The 18,695-nt window shown below is 36.2% G+C and overlaps 3 protein-coding genes across 3 annotated transcripts; 1 reads left to right on the top strand and 2 right to left on the bottom strand.

Moving 5' to 3' along the window:
- LOC109703495 (geraniol 8-hydroxylase-like) lies at positions 4,936-7,972 on the top strand. Its single transcript, XM_020224109.1, has 3 exons — positions 4,936-5,320; positions 6,201-6,812; positions 7,060-7,972. The coding sequence occupies exons 1-3, from the start codon at positions 5,018-5,020 to the stop codon at positions 7,693-7,695; spliced, it is 1,551 nt and encodes a 516-aa protein (XP_020079698.1). The 5' UTR covers positions 4,936-5,017; the 3' UTR covers positions 7,696-7,972.
- LOC109703692 (pentatricopeptide repeat-containing protein At4g01400, mitochondrial-like) lies at positions 7,648-11,164 on the bottom strand. The gene is made up of 3 exons (XM_020224414.1): positions 10,450-11,164; positions 8,757-10,017; positions 7,648-7,771 (listed from the first exon to the last, which is right to left on the bottom strand). Exons 1-2 carry the CDS (start codon positions 10,580-10,582, stop codon positions 9,227-9,229), a joined length of 924 nt encoding a protein of 307 aa, XP_020080003.1. The 5' UTR covers positions 10,583-11,164; the 3' UTR covers positions 7,648-7,771; positions 8,757-9,226.
- Positions 13,323-14,154, bottom strand: LOC109703563 (paired mesoderm homeobox protein 2A-like). Its single transcript, XM_020224217.1, has one exon. The coding sequence runs from the start codon at positions 13,893-13,895 to the stop codon at positions 13,542-13,544; it is 354 nt and encodes a 117-aa protein (XP_020079806.1). The 5' UTR covers positions 13,896-14,154; the 3' UTR covers positions 13,323-13,541.

Here is an 18,695-nt window from a genome sequence, read left to right as displayed (position 1 = left end):
GGTAGTTTCAGAACCTTGGTTCTCGAATTCTTTGATGAAACTATTTAACTAAGTGGTTAAGTCTAAAGACACCTTACTACTGCATAGTATAAAACAGTGTTCATTCATTGATTTATTTGATGTTTTTTTGTTATCGAGTTTACTTGTTATTTCGAATTTTGATTTTATGGAATTGTTGGAACCCAAATTTTTAATTATTTATTTATTATATTATTTTTATTTATTTATTTAACTTTTTATAGAGCGTCGGGTGGGTCATGATGGCGCGGCGTTTTACGCGCGATGTGGCGCGCGTTAAGCGCGATTTGCGGTCACGGGGTGCGGATACGGAGAGAACGTTGGTTGTACACCAAGTTCGAGCTAGTGTCCTTTATGGATATTTATGTTGTTTACTGTTCATTAGTGATGACACCACTATTTAGAGACCCCAGTTGAAAAGAGATAATTTTCGGTTCCCTTTTAATTTTTAAGCTTAATTCATTTTATGTTGTCTTATATTGGGTGTTGAAAGAAGCTCGTCAACTCTTCCGCGTTTGTGTCCGTAGGAGGAGGGCGTACCGGATTGTATCTTGGGTGATGTTATCGATATAATTCGCACGAAGAAGGATCGCCTTAGGCAACAGTCATCGAGGGGGATGGGACTTTGCCCGTAAAGGGCCTTCCTGCAGTGGGAACCCAACCTTTGTGATAGGAGATCCCTTGAAGAAGGTTCAATGTGGTAAAAACAAGCTGTCAGGTTGGCCAAAGAGCACTGTCTACAGTTTATACAGAGGAGCTTTAGCTCCAATCCCATCCCTATAGTGAGTAGTGCTCTGTGTAGTGGTTGAGGTTGAGCTTATAGCTCTTAATGGGATCCGAGGCGATAATTTTCGCGAGATGTGACTCTACACACATCTCTGGAGGAAACCACCTATATAAGAGTATCCGTATGTTGCCGCGGCTATGAGATGTGGGTTATCCATAGAAGTTCTTATGAAAAATCAAGATACTGTGCATGGCCATTAACGCACAGACCCGCGACGGAGATTTCTGTACTGTGTGTGTGGTAGTTGAAGTCAGGGTCAAAGGAACGTAGTTCAAGACCTGGTTCACTCCGATTCCTTCTGATGAAAACTATTTACACTAAGTGAGGTTAAGTCCTTAAAGACACCTTACCTACTGCATAGTATAAACACCCAGTGATTCATTGATTTATTGATTTATTTTATTTGCTTTCGAGTTTAACTCTTATTTCGAAAATTTTGAATTTTATGGGGAATTGTTGGAAAAACCCAAAATTTTCTAATTATTTATTTATTATATATATTTTTATTTAATTTTATTAACTTTTTATAGCCGTTCGGAGTGGAGTCCATGAATGGCGCGGACGTTACGCGCGAGTGCGCGCGCCGTTACGCGCGATTGCGGATCACGCGGGGCGGACTACGGAGCCGAACGTTGGTGTAACACCAACGTTCGAGCCATAGTGTACTCCTATATGGATATTTATGTTGTCCTTACCTGTTCATTGAGATGATGAACACCACTATTTAGGAGAACACAGTGAAAAGAGATAATTTCGAGTTCCCTTTTAATTTTTAAGCTTAATTCACTTTATTTGATCCTCTATCATTGGGTGTTGAAAGAAGCTACGTCAACCTCTTCCGCGTTCGTGTCCGTAGGAGGAGGAGTACCGGTCGTATCTTGGGGTGGTGTTTCCGATTAATTCCGCACGAAGGACGGAAATACGCCTTAGGACAGTGCCTCGCACGCTTCCGGATCAATTTGTTGATATTCTTCTTCCACAATTTATTTTTAGAATTTAGCGATTATCGGTAAGTAAATTTTATTTATTTAATCACAAAATTAGTTAGATTTTATCACAATCGGATTATTCGTTGCGGTTTTGTTCTAACAAGATGAGCCTAAGAAATAAAATTTTACTGATTGGGGACGCCGTATCAGTAATATAACTGGTATATTTTAAATTTTTCTCCGTTGGAGCTCTAATTAAAGGAGAAAGCTACGTCATATAAGTAATATAACTGATATATTAATTATTTTTTGGATCTATTTTGCGGTTTTCTGATTCTAACAGTTATATTATTATTATCCTGTTATATGTGAACTAGTTAAAGTTATAAATCAGATTACTTATAATCATAAAAAATAATTTTATATTTTAATAATTCATCCAACAAATTAAGCAGGAGATTTAAAAAAAAAATAAAAATAAAAATAAAAAAAACAGCTGTACCTCGTCCAAGCGTATCTTATGATTGTTCCCCCCACCACAAATATTTTTTCTTCTTTTTTAAACCAACCACAATATAACCACTTGTATTTGTCTGCCACTGTTCTTGGCATCAAAAAAAAAAAAGACTTGGGTGTCAGGTACCAACCATCAAGTCCTTTGTCACTTGTTTTAGGGACGGTCGGTGGCATAAAAAAAAGACAAACAGAGATTCGCGAACATCAATCAGTTCACGGTACACCTTGAATCTTGGGCGAAAATATTTTTTTTTTAATCTTTTATTTTTTTTCCTTTTTTTAAAGATGTCTATATGTAAAAAAATTTTGAATTAATTACGTACAGTTTTCTACAAACATAACAAATTATAAATATATTTTTATAAAGTTCAACTTACTTATATTATTTCTATAAAACTCTTAATATTTTTAAATATGTCTCTGCGGTAGGATTTGTTAGAAAATTTTAATTAACCATAGTTAGAATATTAATCCTGGTTAGTTAATGAGATAAATTGATATTTCCTCTTCTTCTTTTTCCTCTTTCTCTTTCTTTCTCTCCTTCGTTTCGAAATCGTAACTAGAATTTCTTCGCCCCCATCCATCCAGGACGCGCGTTGCTTCGTCCATATTGGAGCGTGTTGCTTCCACATTCTTCTTTTTTTTTTTGATTTTTTCTTATTTGCTCAAAGGAACATGTCTGAAAAAAAAAAAAAAAAAAGAGGTGAGAGAATAGATTACAATAATGGTGAATTGGTTTGGATTTTAAAGAGTAAGAAGATGACCATTAAAAATTTTTTATATAAATATTTCTATACGATTATAGCAATTGAGGTTTTGAAAGGAAATATTTGTGATGATAAAATTGACATTTTACTTATCTGATGTTAAAAAATAAGTAGTTTTCTAATGATAACATATCATAAAGGCAAATATGAATATAACTAGACTTTTGTAAGGATAATATAAGAAATTTAAACTTGGTAGGGATATATTTGCAATTCGTTATACCTACAGGAAGCTGTATGCAATTTTGTAAGGATAATATAAGAAATTTAAACTTTTTGAGACGCACGTGTCGAACAGCTTTTATTCAAACTCAATCACCTAGACGTCCGAATTTACAATTTTTAGATTCTTTTTAATTAATTTTAAGAATTTTGTTTTGTTTCTTCTATAATTTCGAGTTGGACAAAAATTTTGTGCTATATATAACTTATTTGGGTTAAGATTTGATTTAATTTTGTATTTTGAGTTTGCTTAGGTGAGTAAAACTAATTTCGTTTTTGGGGGACTAACAACTGTTTTTCGTTTTAGAAGAGATTTTTTGATTTTTCTCATCATTCTTGTGTGTTCTTGTCCGTCAAAGACTAAGTAACATAATCCGAAGAAAGGGAATCATGCCAATTACGAGAGGTCAGTTTAGGTCAAATTATATTTGAAGTGGTACGAGACTGATTAAACCTAATCACGATGGAGACTTATGGGCGATGTGGCTGAACATTTTAACTGAATTGATTAGATATTTCGAGTTTTTGAGATTAATAATATCATTAACAAAAGTTCTTCCGTTCATAACGAATAAGCCGCATAGATTTGGTATCAAAAATTGATCTTATATACTTATGTGAGACTGTGAAAGGCCTAACTAATGAATGTTTAGAAAATCATGTTAAAAATCATGTTAAAATTTTCAATCTACAACAATTCCACCACTAATCAATAGTGAAATTAATTTTGAGCTAATGAATTGAAAAGAAAAAAAATTCTTATGCCCATTTTTATAGAAAATATAATTGTTTTAAAAGTTTTTTTTTCTTTTTTAATTACGTGGAGAAAATTCTTATGCCCCTTGTTTCTGCTTAAAACGCCTTCAATTTTTTTTATTTTATTTTTTCTATTTTGTCGTTATCCTGCCGTCCCAGAGGCCTATAAAAAATTTCTACAATAATTACAGATTTTTTTTTTTTTTTAACTATACATTTGATGTGTTCCAACACAACATTATCTTAAAAAAATATATTATATTCTTGCATTATTTAGAGACGTTTCAACTTCTTGTTTTTGTTTTTACATAGCTAAGAATAATGAATTTCTAATGAAGTATAAAACTCTATTTCTGAAATCAATTAAAACAGTTCTTTATGAGTAAAATATTCATTATTAAAAAAAAAAATTTCTTAGAAAAATATTAGCTGTGCATGCCAAAAAATACAGTGTAGATCTTATCCCTCATATCTTATAATTTACAAATTTTTTAAAATTTTTAATATTATTGGAGAAAAGTTGACATGATAAGAATATAATAATGGACCATGAATAACAATACTGTATAAGATTTACAGTCCTTTTACAATGTAAAAAAACATTGCGCTTTTTTTTAATAGTGTTTTTATATTAGTTTCCAAACGGCCGTCCATGATACGGATTTATTCGATACTAAACAAATATGGTTTCGAATATGAATATCAAAAATAAAAATTCGACGGATATGAATTTTGACTGTACCCGATCCGAACCAGAATTTATTTTACATTATATATAATATGTATATAAAAATTTAATATTGTATTTAAATTTGTATTTTAAAAATTTAGATTTAATGTAATATATTTTGAAATATTGAAAAAAAAATTAGTTATTTCGGGTTTGGACTTTCGTGTTCAGATTCGGGTTCGGGTTCCGATTTTTAAAAATCCGTCCTAAATCCAAACCCTTTACGTGCCTAATCCCAATTCCCAAGCATTTTAAGCCCCTCATACCCCAGTGCACAACTGCACATTCCAAAATGGAATCTTCCTCTTTCCCCACTTACAGCACCACCCTGCTCTACTCCGTGGCTGCGATCACGGCGGCGCTTTTTTATGTAATTTTATTTCAGCGGTGGCGATGCCGCCGCGGTAAATCACTTCCGCCGGGCCCCGCCGGCTTGCCTGTCGTCGGCAGCCTCCCGTTTCTGGATCCGGAACTCCACACGTACTTCGCCCGCCTCGCCCGCGTCTACGGCCCGATCTTCTCCCTCCGCCTCGGTGGAAAGCTCGGCGTTGTGGTCTCGTCTCCGGCCATCGCCCGCGAGGTCCTTAAAGATCAGGTGTGAAATAATTGTTTTTCTCTAGAATTACAAGAGAATTAGTAGTTTTGAGTATCTAATACATAAAAATAAATGCAATAACTTTTAATGTGAATTTACCTCAACTTTGAATGTGTCATTTATCTATCGTTATTATAGATTTAATTAGCATATATTATACAATTCATATAACTATAAAATTTGTTAAAATAAGCTATTAATTTAAATTTTGCATTAAAAGAGCCACCGAATGGCATAAACTAAACAAATTGAAAAATTAGATATTCAATATAAAATTTTGAAAGATTGAATAATCGAATCAAATTGGTCCATATATCAGATAAGTTTTATACCTATTTACCCAAAAACACAAAAGAGAGAAAAACCTACAATTTTGTGTCTTTTGATTGACATCAACTAAGCTTTCATTTATTCCAATTTAAATTATTTTAAGTTGTTAAATTTAAGGTTTAGCTAAATTAATTATTGTCGATCAAGTTTTCTCGACTTTAATTACATTTTAGCTAATTTATTTTTAAAAAAATTCTTACTAAATAACAACGAATAGCTAATAAATAATTCATTTTTAATTTAATTGTGTAAAATAATCTAAATCACAATAAATAAATAATTATTCCAGAACGGTTGATTAGTTGAGAGGGCCTCCGCACAATTTTACTTGTTTTATATTCATTGTCGCCCTCACAAAAGTTTGGAAATTTTTTTTGTTGCGTATTTAAAATTCATCCGTCGCACTCATATAGGTTTGACAATTTTTATTAGATCCAAAATATATAATTAATTTGATATTGCGTGAATTATATTACTTTTTTTTAAAAAAAAAATAATAGAGCTTAAGCTACCAGAGAACGACGATATGACCTTAGATATTTAACATTAGGACCCCACATTCGCCAACCGTGACGTTCCGGCTGCCGGGCGCGTAATCACCTACGGCGGCGCCGACATCGTATGGAACCCCAACGGCCCGACATGGCGCATGCTCCGCCGCATGTGCGTCCGCGAGATGCTCAGCCCGGCAGGGCTCGACACCGTCTACGGGCTCCGCCGGCGGGAGGTCCGGTCGACGATCAGCCACCTCTACGCCCGATCGGGATCGCCGATCGACGTCGGTGCCCAGATGTTCCTGACCGTGATGAATGTGATCACGAGCACGCTGTGGGGGGGCACGGTGGAGGCGGCGGATGAGCGGAGCGCGGTGGGGAGAGAATTCCGGGAGCTGGTGGCGGAGATCACCGACTTGTTGGGCCGGCCGAACGTGTCGGATTTTTTCCCGGCGCTGGCGCGGTTCGACCTGCAAGGGATACAGAAGCAGATGGGGGTGCTTCTGGACCGGTTTGACCGAATATTCGCAGATATTATAAAGCAGAGGAGGCAACAAGGAGCAGAAAAGAAGGACAAGGATTTCTTAGAGTTTATGCTGCAGCTGGAAGCGGAGGGGGGCGATAGCAAGACCCCGTTCACCATGACTCATGTCAAGGCCCTGCTCATGGTATGCGTCACTCTCTCTCCTAATTCTATACGGAATCCACCCTAGCTTCTTGATGGACAATCTGAGGTATCAACCAACTGTTCTAAATAGTGATGAAATGATAATATAATAAATATGCAGTTATAAACGAGATAATTTTTTTAAAGTTGCATAGCTAGTAGGCAAAGGTATAATCATTACTTCTATCAAACCGAAGAACCACAAACATTTTTGATTCTCACACGATCAAAATGATTGGCAATATCAGGACATGGTGGTCGGAGGGACAGAGACGACATCGAACACTACAGAGTGGGCCATGGCAGAGATGCTGCAGAAACCCGAGATCCTCCGCAAGGCTCAGCAGGAGCTCGACGAGGTAGTCGGAAAGAACAACATTGTCGAAGAGACGCACATCTCTAAGCTCCCTTACCTTGCTCAAGTAATCAAAGAGGTGCTCCGCCTCCACCCGGCCCTCCCCCTCCTAGTCCCACATTGCCCTAGCTCGTCGTCCACCATCGGCGGCTATGCCGTGCCCAAAGGGAGCAGAGTGTTCGTCAACGTGTGGGCGATCCAAAGGGACCCTTCGATATGGAAGGATCCCTCGGAATTCTGGCCGGAGAGATTCTCCGAAGGCAGCACGGCGGCCAACAGGTGGGATTTTAGCGGGAATGATTTCGACTACTTCCCGTTCGGGTCTGGGCGGAGAATCTGCGCAGGGATCGCCATGGCAGAGAGAATGGTTGGCTACTCGCTCGCGTCACTGCTGCATTCGTTTGACTGGAAGCTGCCAGAGGGTGCGAAACTCGACTTGTCAGAGCGGTTCGGGATCGTCCTCAAGAAGGCTGAGCCGCTGGTGGCGGTGCCCATTCCGAGATTGGGAAAGCCTGAGCTCTACTGCTAGACCCCTGCAGGTTCTCAGTTTATTCTCCTATTTGGTCTGAGATCATTTATATCACTTACGAGTTGTTTCCTTCAGTCTGATGAGAGACCAGGAAAAATGAAATGGCATCAGATGGGGAAATTTGATTGTGTCCGTGGATCGAACATTGTAATAATATGCACTTTATATAGTAAAACTAAAAGATATGAATGATTCAGTAGAAAATGAGTATTTGTAGAACTTACCTCCTAAATACAGCGAAGTTGAAATAATTTATGCATTTTACATTCCAATGATATGTTTGGCATCTAAATGTTTCTACCATTATGCAATTTGTTATTTAGTATCTTCAAAAGGAAAAAATAATGAGATGATTTAGATTGGCATGGTACTGTAACACATGTTTGCACATTAAATGACAGAGTTAATTCTTAAAATAGACAAATAAGCAATTGGTTTCCCCTACCATAGCACTTACAAATCATTAAACTATCAAGTTTCCTTAAAGACAGTTTGAGAAACATTCAGCTAAATTTTTAGACTCACCTATATATTTAGCTCGAAACAATAGACAAGAAACACATATCTAGTTGTGTTGAATCTGAGAACGATAAATAGTTCTATAGATGTCTTGGAAAGCGCTTGTGCTCTGTGGATCGATCCAAACTAAAAAGATCCAAGTTCTGTCTAAAAAGTTCTAATCCTTTGTTAGTTAGGGCAGTAGCACGCCATTGACAACATATTCAAGTGTCTCCATAATGTAAAGTTAGTAAAATATTTCAGCTATTTTCTCCCGTTACCACGTAATATCATGAATACTACGCCGAATACAAAGGAAACAACACTATGACGAGAAAAAAAAAAGAAGAACAAGAAAGCATACAAATCTATGCAATGCATTTTCAGGAATCCTGGGTCTTCAGGCTTCAACCACTTTCATCGTAGATTAATTAAAATAAATTTGGAATTAAAAGTTTAATATATTGCCACAGCAACTTCTCTCCATTAGCCCTTTCATATGTTTGGTATATGCTTCAGAATAAACGTAATAAGTTATACTCATCAGAACATAATCAACATACCTTGATGCGGTCAGCACTCCAAATGTCTTCTAGACAATGTTGAACACTAATGTTTGCTGAGTAATGCGATTTATATTCGTGAACATCCCAGTCGAGAATGTTTTGTCCTCACTTCAGCGAAACCTTAATCGTCTATTCATTGTTTGGTCAACTGACGAGAAATTGCACTTCGAAAATACTGATTCTGCCATGTTCTATAGTTTTCTCTCCTGAAACTGAAGGAAAACTACTCGCATTTCTTTCTGGCAACAGATGTGTTCGACAAAATGTCGAACATGCAAGCCAACTGGACAGCATGATTTTTCTCCCCCCCATCGTCACAGCCAAGAACTCTACTCAGTGAGTATCAACATTCTCCCCTCGAATCAGCTAAACTACTATCATGATTGTGTCAACCCAAGAATTTGCATTTTGCAAACACCCATTTTGCTCTATTTTGTAGCCTTGTCCGGAAATAGAAGAGAAATCGGTTATTGTCGACTCAGCCGCGAACCCCACTCCCATTTTTCGGGTGCGGCCTCGCAATTAGATACTCCTCCAAACCACGACAGGTCGGCCACTGTTCTCGTTCCTCTCCGCCAGGCCTCGTCATTCACAACCTTCATAACCATCCCTTCCAAATTCTCCTCGTCGTAGTCACACGCGACCCTCACAACCAAATCCCAACTCTCCACATGAGGTTTTACTCCCAGCCTCAGCATTATGTTCATTGCCTCGCATGCCTCCTCGGCCTTCCCAACACAGCAAAAACCCTTGACGAGCAGGTGGAACAGCGAGAAGTGCGGCGCGAACCCCTTACCCACCATCTCGTCCAAATACCTGCGCGCCCGATCAAAGACGCCCCTCGAGCACAGGCCCTGGACGACGGCGGCGTACGAGACCAGATTGGGGGAGCAGCCGTTCGCGGGCATATCGTCAAGCACCTTGCAGGCGTCGGTGGGGCGCCCCTCGCGGCAGAGGCCGACGATGACGGTGTTGTAGTGGGCGACGTCGGGGGTGCAGCCGCGCGCGCGCATGCGGCAGAGGAGGCGGTAGGCATCGCGGAGGCGGCGCTTGCGGAGGAGGGCGTTGAGGACGGAGGCGTAGGCGAGGGGGTCGGCGGGGAGGCCGCGGTGGAGCATGTCGTCGAGCAGGGAGGCGGCGGAGCGGGCCTGGCCGCGGCGGCAGAAGGCCTGGGCGAGGGCGCGGTAGGACGAGGGGTCGGGGGAGAGGCCGAGGCGGGGGAGGCGGTTGAAGAGGGCGACGGCGCCGGCGACGTTATTTTTTTCCGCGAGAAAAAAAAAGAACGAGAGAAACGAAGAGGAGAGAGAAAGAGAAGAGAGAAAAAGGTAAAAGGGTATTTTGATCAATTTGCTGAAAAATCGGACCGAATCTGCAAAAACGAAAAATATGGCCCACTTTTGCAAAAGTCCAAAATTACTAGATTTTTTATGCAAATTGGCCTTTCTTTATCTATCATGTAATTATATTTTAGGATTAATTGCATGCAGGTCTCTACAAATATAGTAAATTGCAAATATATCTCTACAAAGTTCAACTTTCATATATTTTTACCCCTCTTATATTATACTTTTATGACTTTTAAAGAAATATATTTATGAAGACAAAATTAACATTTCCCTTATTTATTGTTAAAACATAAATAATCTATAACGGTAATAAACTAGAAAGATATATTTAAAAATATTAGAACTTNGGTCGAGAATCTCCATGGCGAGGAGGGGGTCGCGCTGGGACACGATCAGCTTGTGCAGCCGTGCCGGGGAGATCATCGCCGGAGAAGCACGTCGCGGTGGCGCCGGTGGTGGCGGCGGCGGCGGAGGCATTATATTATATTATTTTATTTTATTTTATTTTATTTTATTATTTTATTTTTCCTCCTCCCGGTAATGTGGAGTGGTGAAGCGGAACTTTTGAATCCTGGAGCTCTACTTGTTTGTTTGGACGAAATAAATAAATAAATAAATATTTTTTAAAAAGTCAATTTGTATAACAATTTATTAATTTTGTACTTTTTCCCTAACTTAACTGTTTTTTTTTTATTTTGGTGATTAATTCAGATTTTTATAAATCGGACTAAAATATTATCATTTTTCTTTCTTCTTTCTTCCTCTCATCCTTTTCGCCTCCTTTAATGTCAATGTTTTCATCGTCGCCCCCTTCCTCTCCCTGCTCCTCCTCTGCATCTTTTCTGCCCCTTCCGTCGTCCTCCTTTTTCATCGTTGTCATTGCGAATTCAGAATGGAAGCACGATGACAATGATCTTCGAGAGGTTCCACTTAACGATGGCGAGGTGGAGGTTGAGGAGGCCGAGATTACGACAACAACGATGACAATACACGGACGGTGGAGAAGGAGAAGGGCGGTGGAAAAGAAGAAGGGATGGAAAGGGGACGCCGATATCTCCTCCTTATTTTCCTTCTTTTTTTTTTATTAATGTTTTTTTTTAAAGCTGATAAAAATATTACAATATTTAATTATATATTATGGTATTTAATAAGTGCATAAATTATTGAATAGTGTAATATGTCAAATAGTATAATATATAGTGAAATAATATACTATTAATAAGAGTGAGGCTACTATGCTATCGAAAGCACGGAGCCTTCCGTGCTTCCAGCTCATTTTCGATGTTGCGACTTTCAAGTTGTCGATCAGCTTCGTTAAACTGATCTAGAGTATTGGAGTACCTAGAAAATAAATTTTATTATTTTTCGAATATCATTGCCTAGTGATCGAATAGGCTCAAAATCAACAAATTTCAATGGTCGTAGTAGAGCGTTTGCAAGTTTAACGGTGAAAATATCCAAATCACACTAAAATTCTGATAGAAAATTTTTATACTATATAAAACAAGATCAATATTTTGATTTAAAATTTCAATATCATATTATTACATTTTGTAAGATTTTTTATTTCAGCCGTTGATTTTGAGCCCTTCGTTCATTAGGCAAATAATATCGAAAATAATAAATTTATTTTCTAGATACTCCAAATACTTAGATCAAGTTTAACGAAGCGATCGACGATTCGAAAGTCGACACATCGAAAACGAACTGGAAGCACGAAAGGCTTCGTGCTTGCGATAGCATAGTAGCCTCACTCCTATAATAATATATAAATGTATTTACTATCAACTTTTTTATCGTTCGATATTACTATTCCATCAATCCTTACTAAATCCTAGGCTTCGTTTGGTTTGGGTATAAGCAAGAACTAGTATATACGGGGATAGGTACAAGTATGGGATTTTCGTAGGAACAAGAGTATCTTTTATTAGATGAAAATGTGGGTATAAGCTGGAACTAAAAAATTGTGGTTGGATGAAAATGTGAGTATAAGATGGAATAGTTGGTAGTTGTAGATAGAAAATAATAATTTTAACTCTATAGTTGAATTTAAAATTTTAAGTTATAATTTTAATTAAAAATTTTAACTTTTAAATTTTAAAATTTAAATTAAAATTAAACTTTTAATTTTCAAAATTTAAATTTAAATTATCAATTTTAAATTTAAGATAAATTAAATTTGAAGATATAAATATTAAATTTTAATTTAAAATCTAAAAAATTAATAAAAATTTAAATTTAATAATAATCAAATTTATAATTTAAACATTAAAATTTATAATTTAAAATTATAAATTTAAATTTTAAATAACTAAATTATATATTTTAAAAATTTAAATTTAATTTAAAAATCTCTCTCAAAATCTCTCTCTCTCTCTCTCTCTCTACCCGGGAGGGGTGGAACAAGTTGTTCCATTCCAGGGGTGGAACAAGTGTTCCCACCCCTCCATTTTTGTGTTTGGGTACGGGAGGGGGGATAACCCCCTTATCCCCCCTCTTGTACCTAATCCAAACAGAGTGTTATTAAACATCTAATGATCAAAAAGTTGACAGCAAATATTATTTTCATACTATTAATAATATTCTGGCTTTATTATAACTATATATTTGTGGAGAGAGAGAAAGGATATTATGTTTTCGAAAATACAGAGATCTTCGTACTTGTAAGTTATTTTTGGTGATGGGACATTCGATTCGGCGATTAATTTCGTTAAACATGATTTACTATATTAAACTAATTAGAAACTAAATTTTATAACTTTTTTACTTCATTTTCCTAGTGAATTTGTTGCTTCAAAATAAATGGCTGAAAATAAAAATTTTATAAACAATAATAATAAAAGATAAATTTTAAATTATAAGTATTGATATTGCTCTTATAATAATAAGTAAAAATTTTTATTAAAATCTTACCTAATTTGGATTGTTTTAAATGGTTGAATTCATAAATATGCCACAATGACTATTAAAATACTTATTTTTAAGACTTTTTTTGATCATTTGATAAATAATATCAAAAAATTATAAAATTTAATTTTTAAATAATTTTAGTAGTGTAGATCATGACTAATAAAGTTGATAGTCGAATTAGATGTCCATCATAAAAAATAACTTATTAAGGAGTGAGATCTCCATCCTCTTACGTTAAGTTTTTTATATTTTTATCAATAGTAAATCCTCACACACACACACAAAAAAAAAAAGTTAAAAAATAAAATACAAACAAAACAAAACTTACCTTTAACTTTTTTTTTTTTCTTTTTTTCTTACAGGACATCAAAAAGGGCATAGACATATAAAACCCAACGTCCATCTAACAAACTTGACCAGTATATATATATATATATATCATACACGGGTTTCTTCTACATTAGAAACATGAAAACAAGGGCGGTGGGTTACTTAGCGCATACCCATTATATTCAGGATCGCCGTTTCAAACCTCGAGATCGTCGGGTGAGGCGAGGCGCGAGGCGATGGCAGAGTGATACATGGCGTCGTGCCACCCCTCCGTCGCCCTCGTCTCCCTCCTCAGGACCCTCGCCTTCTCCGCCGTCAACCTCCCCCTCTCCCTCTCCGCCGCCGCCGCCGCTCCGCCGCCCCCTCCGGCCACGTCGCCGAGGATCGGGCGAAACAGCGGCGCCCACCACGGAGATCGCCTCGTCGGCTCCGGCGACGGCAACGGCGCCGGCGCCGGATTCGCCGCCGCGGCGATCGGCGCGGGGCGGCGAGAGCGGCGGAGCGCCGCCGCCGCGGGGGGGAGCGGCGGAGGGGAGGAGAGGGACGCCATGGATGGGATCTGAGAATTAGGGCCTGGATTCGATCGGATTAGACGGGGTGGAGATTAAGGTTTGGATCGGAGGGAGTAGATGATGGAGAGGGGGCAATTTGGGGGTTTTTTTCGATCGCCTCTGCTTTTTCTAGAAGGAGGGTGACGAGGAGAAGGCTTTAAATTAACCAAAGTGACCGTTGGGACGGTTGGCGTGTGAAATTGCACTATTCCAAAAACACCCGGAAATAAACCCGGATGGTCGCTGGTGGATATCAAGCCACCCCGAGAACTCATAGTGGTTTGAAATTCAAAATCAAACTCATTACATATAATTTTATAATTTCTATATATATATATATATATAAATATTAGAAACTATGCATTTTAGATAATAATTTTTTTTCTATATGGAAATTTTATTTTTTCTTTTTATTAATTTTTTTAAATTTAGATAAAAAAATTTATTAAGTTTGCATTTTTTTGCCAAAAATAGGGTATTTTTTTGGGTTTTTATAGATTCATTCTGAATTTTTAATAAAATAATAAAATTGTTCTTATTTCTCTTTCTCTCGCGTTCGTCTCCGTCCGTCCCGTCGGGGCTTCTTCCTTTCTTTATCTTTCCGATTTTTCTTCCTCCTTCTCCGATGGCGATGTAGTTTTGGAACAACGACAATGTGATGCACCCTCCTCCTGTCTTCTCCATGTCATTTCCTTCGACACCCACTGCCTCTGGAAGCGCAACGTCGACATTCCTCTTTCTCGACTCCGGCTTGCGTGACGCCCCCTAAAGGTTGCATCTATTAAAACTTTATAAGAAATTAAAATCGTATTTTCTGCCATAATTTTGTTTTTTATATATATCCGAATTGTAGACGGTGATTCTAGCTTGTAATTTGTCCTCTTTCACGATATGCAAAAGAGCGGGACGTTTCGATTCTAATTTTCTTACCCCCGGAGATCGGACTGTCACAGAAAATTAAGATTAGGATTAGACCGGGACTCCGATATGTTACATATTTATATATAACTTGATGTAAGGATGTTAAATCACGTCTGTCTGTTAAGGGCTTGTCCATATACATTATAACCGTTAGATCTACCGTATTTTTATAAATTGATTTGAATAAACCGATTGTATCTTTATACATTGCCTTGAATAAATCACATGACCCACATTCAATAGTATCTTCTCCTCCGCCGTGGGAAAAAGGAGGTATGTGACCTATTCGCCGGCCTTGACCTCAACTATGGTTGTGAAGAAGAAACCTGTTAGATGATGATGACAACTAAGTTGTACTATTTGAAACTAACTTGCATTATTTTAAGGATAAATTATACTATTTGAAACTATTTGATATTTACACAATAAAAATATTTATAACTTAAGTACCAAATAGTGCAACTTAGTTTTAATAGTATAACTTGATCTCAAATGGTGTTTTTTTTTTTTTTCTTTCTTACCTACTTCTTAATTTTTCTCATGAGAAGAAATATATATATACATATAGAGTTGAGCTAAGATACTTTTAGAAGCACCATTCACTTGGTGCTTCTAAATTTCTAATCTTTGGATCCACTCCATAATTACTAATATCCCTTGGATCAAACATTATTCCACCTACCAGCATCTATCACCATCATCTCAACCTCACATCTCACCATCCAAGGGCTAAAAATTCTAAAGTACCACCCACTTAGTACTTCTAAAAGTATTCTAGCTCCACTCTATACGTATATATAGAGCAGGGCTGCTGTGCTCTCAGGAGCACGGAGGCCTTCGTGCTCCTAAGCCGTTTTCGATGATGGAATTTTCGAATTGACGATCGGCTCCGTTAGACTTAATCTAGCGCATTTGAAGTTTTTAGAAAATAATTTTTGCAATTTTTTGATATCATTTACCTAGTGATCGAAAGGATTCAAAATTCATAATTTTTAATGGTTGATATCTGCCGTTTTCAAGTTTAATGGTGTAGAAGTAGTCAAATCAGATGAAATTTTGATATAAAATTCTTTATACTATCTACAACAAGATCAATATTTCTGATCGAAAATTTTAGTACTATATCACCACTTTTTATAGGATTTTTATTTTCAGCCGTTAAAAATTATTGATTTTGAATCCTTTCGATTGCTAGGTAAATGATATCGAAAAATCACAAAAATTATTTTCTACAAACTTCAAATACGCTAGATCAAGTTTAACGGAGCCGATTGTTGATTCGAAAATTCCATCATCGAAAACGGCTCAGGAGCACGAAGGCCTCCGTGCTCCTGAGAGCACAGTAGTCCTGCTCCATATATATATATATAGAGAGAGAGAGAGAGAGAGAGAGAGAGAGAGAGAGAGAGAGCGAGGAGCCCTTCATGCTTCCAAGTTGTTTTCGATGTTGGGACTTTCGAATTAATGATCGGCTGCATTAGATTTAATTTAAAGTATTTGAAGCATATAGAAAATAAATTTTGTGTTTTTTTAATATTATTTGTCGAATGATCGAAAGGGCTCAAAATCAATAATTTTAATAGCCTCGGTGAATCATTTGTAAGTTTAACGGTGTAGAAATATCCAAACCATATAAAATTTTACTAGAAATTTCTTTATACTATATAAAATAAGATCAATATCTTTGATCTAAAATTTTAATGTCATATCATCATATTTTGTAAGATTTTAATTTTCAGCCATTGATTTTGAGCTTCTTCGATCACTAGACAAATAATATAAAAAAATCACATTCTAGATCAAATCTAATGGAGCCGATCCTCGATTCGAAAGTCCCAACATTGAAATGACTTGGAAGCACGAAGAGCTCCGTACTTTTAGAAGCACACCAGCCTCGCTCCCTCTCTCTCTCTCTATATGTATATTCTTTTTTTTTCTCTTCACTCTTTCTTCTTTTTCTTTCTCACTACAGTGTCCTCTCCCTCATCCTCTACATCTTCCACCGTATGTTCTGCAGTCGCCACCCCCACCTCGCGCTGCCTATAAAGATCGGTAGAGGTAGACCTGGCAATCTCAACCCATATCCACGGGTGCCCGCTGGTTACCAGCAAATTTACGGGTATGGATACCAACTTTTCAAATCCAAAAAATTACGAGAAAAACAGATGGGTACCCATTAAGCTGTGGGTATTTTGGGTAACCCGCGGGCACCCACGGGTCCCCCACATATATTTTTTAATTAAAAAAATATATTTTTTAATTAAAGTACATATATTTTTATTTATCCATTCTAAAAATTTTAGTCCTAATTTCTTATCGCGTCTTTTATATTACGAAATTTTTTACTTTAAGACTAAATATTTTTATTGTATGTTATGATATTTTAAATAATAAATTTTGTTATATTTTTAAAACTTATATATTTATATTTGCTAAATGAATGAAACAGGTAACGTGCTACGTACCTTCCTCTCAAAAAAAAAAAAAAAAAAAAAAAAAAAAAAAAAACTATTAGATAATTTAAGGTTTACATGCAATTCAAGTAGTCTAATGTTGGTCTCGACTCTCACAATTACTATTTCGTCTCAAACTAATTCGAGCTGGCTCTCAAGCCAGATTGAATTAAACTTAAATAAAATATTAATACTAACTATTATTAGTATTATTAATAGTTTATTATTATTGATACACACAAACTAATTAGTTTTTTTTTTTTTTGGACCCACTTTGTTTATTTCATTTAAAAATAAACTTAGCTAAAAATGTGAATCAAACTAGGATTCAAACTTAGGACCTTGGATATCAACTATCAAACCCTTTGCCACTTGGTTTAAAAATGGTCGGTACACACTAATTAGTATTAAATTTTAAAAGTTATGCTAACAAAGAAAAAGTAAAATCTACAAAATAATATTTAAATTTGCTATATATATAAAAAAAATTTGTTTAATATATAGAATTTAGCTAGAATACTATCGGTAGCAAACGGATTCCGTTGTCACCTATTTATTTTTTGATAATGGAGCTTCCAAATCGACGATCGGTACAATTGAAAATGAAATATCTATACTACTTGAAACATCTAAAAATCAAATTTTATATCTTTTCAATATTGTTCTCCTATCCATCAAGTAGGCACAAAAATGAACGGCTGAAAATAAATATTCTTAAAAAATGATGATAAAAGTCTTATAATCTAAATCAAGAGTATAGATCTTCTCCTAAATAGTTTAGAGAATTTTCTAATCAAAATTCAATTGATTTGGATATCTTTACGCCGTTAAATAAGAAAATATCTTATATCGACCACCAAAATTATAAATTTTGAAACCCTTTGATCATTAGGTCAATAATATCGAAAAAATTTGAAATTTAATTTTCACACGCTTTAAGTAGTATAGATTATATTCAACGATATCGATCGTCGATTCTCTATCATCGAAAATAAATAGATAATAACATAACTCGTTTATTTTCGATAGTATTTATTTATTAAACGCGCAATTCAAATTTGTACCATTTCGGGCCAAATACAAGCTAACTCATAAACAGCTAATTTTTAGTTGTTGTGGTCAGATGATGGCGACAAAATTTGGCAGGAGCGGACCTGCCAAGTCTACCCACTTGCCCTTCAGCCGCCCTGCGTAGAAATTGTTGCCTGCACCCAGTGTATCTGCAAATATCAAGCAACATGCAATTTTTGGGGGCTTTTGCTTTTCTACCCTTTAATTATTACACTATTTATTAAAGTTTTTTCTGCCCTTATTACACTATTTATTAAAGTTTTTTCTATTCTTATAGCCTTATTACACTATTTATTAAAGTTTTTAAGATTTTATCTCTCAGTATCGAATCTACCCCTCTATCAGTGAATTTCA

This window comes from Ananas comosus, linkage group 25, assembly GCF_001540865.1.
Source record: "Ananas comosus cultivar F153 linkage group 25, ASM154086v1, whole genome shotgun sequence".
NCBI lineage: Eukaryota > Viridiplantae > Streptophyta > Magnoliopsida > Poales > Bromeliaceae > Ananas > Ananas comosus.
This window is presented reverse-complemented; position numbering and strand designations above follow the sequence as displayed.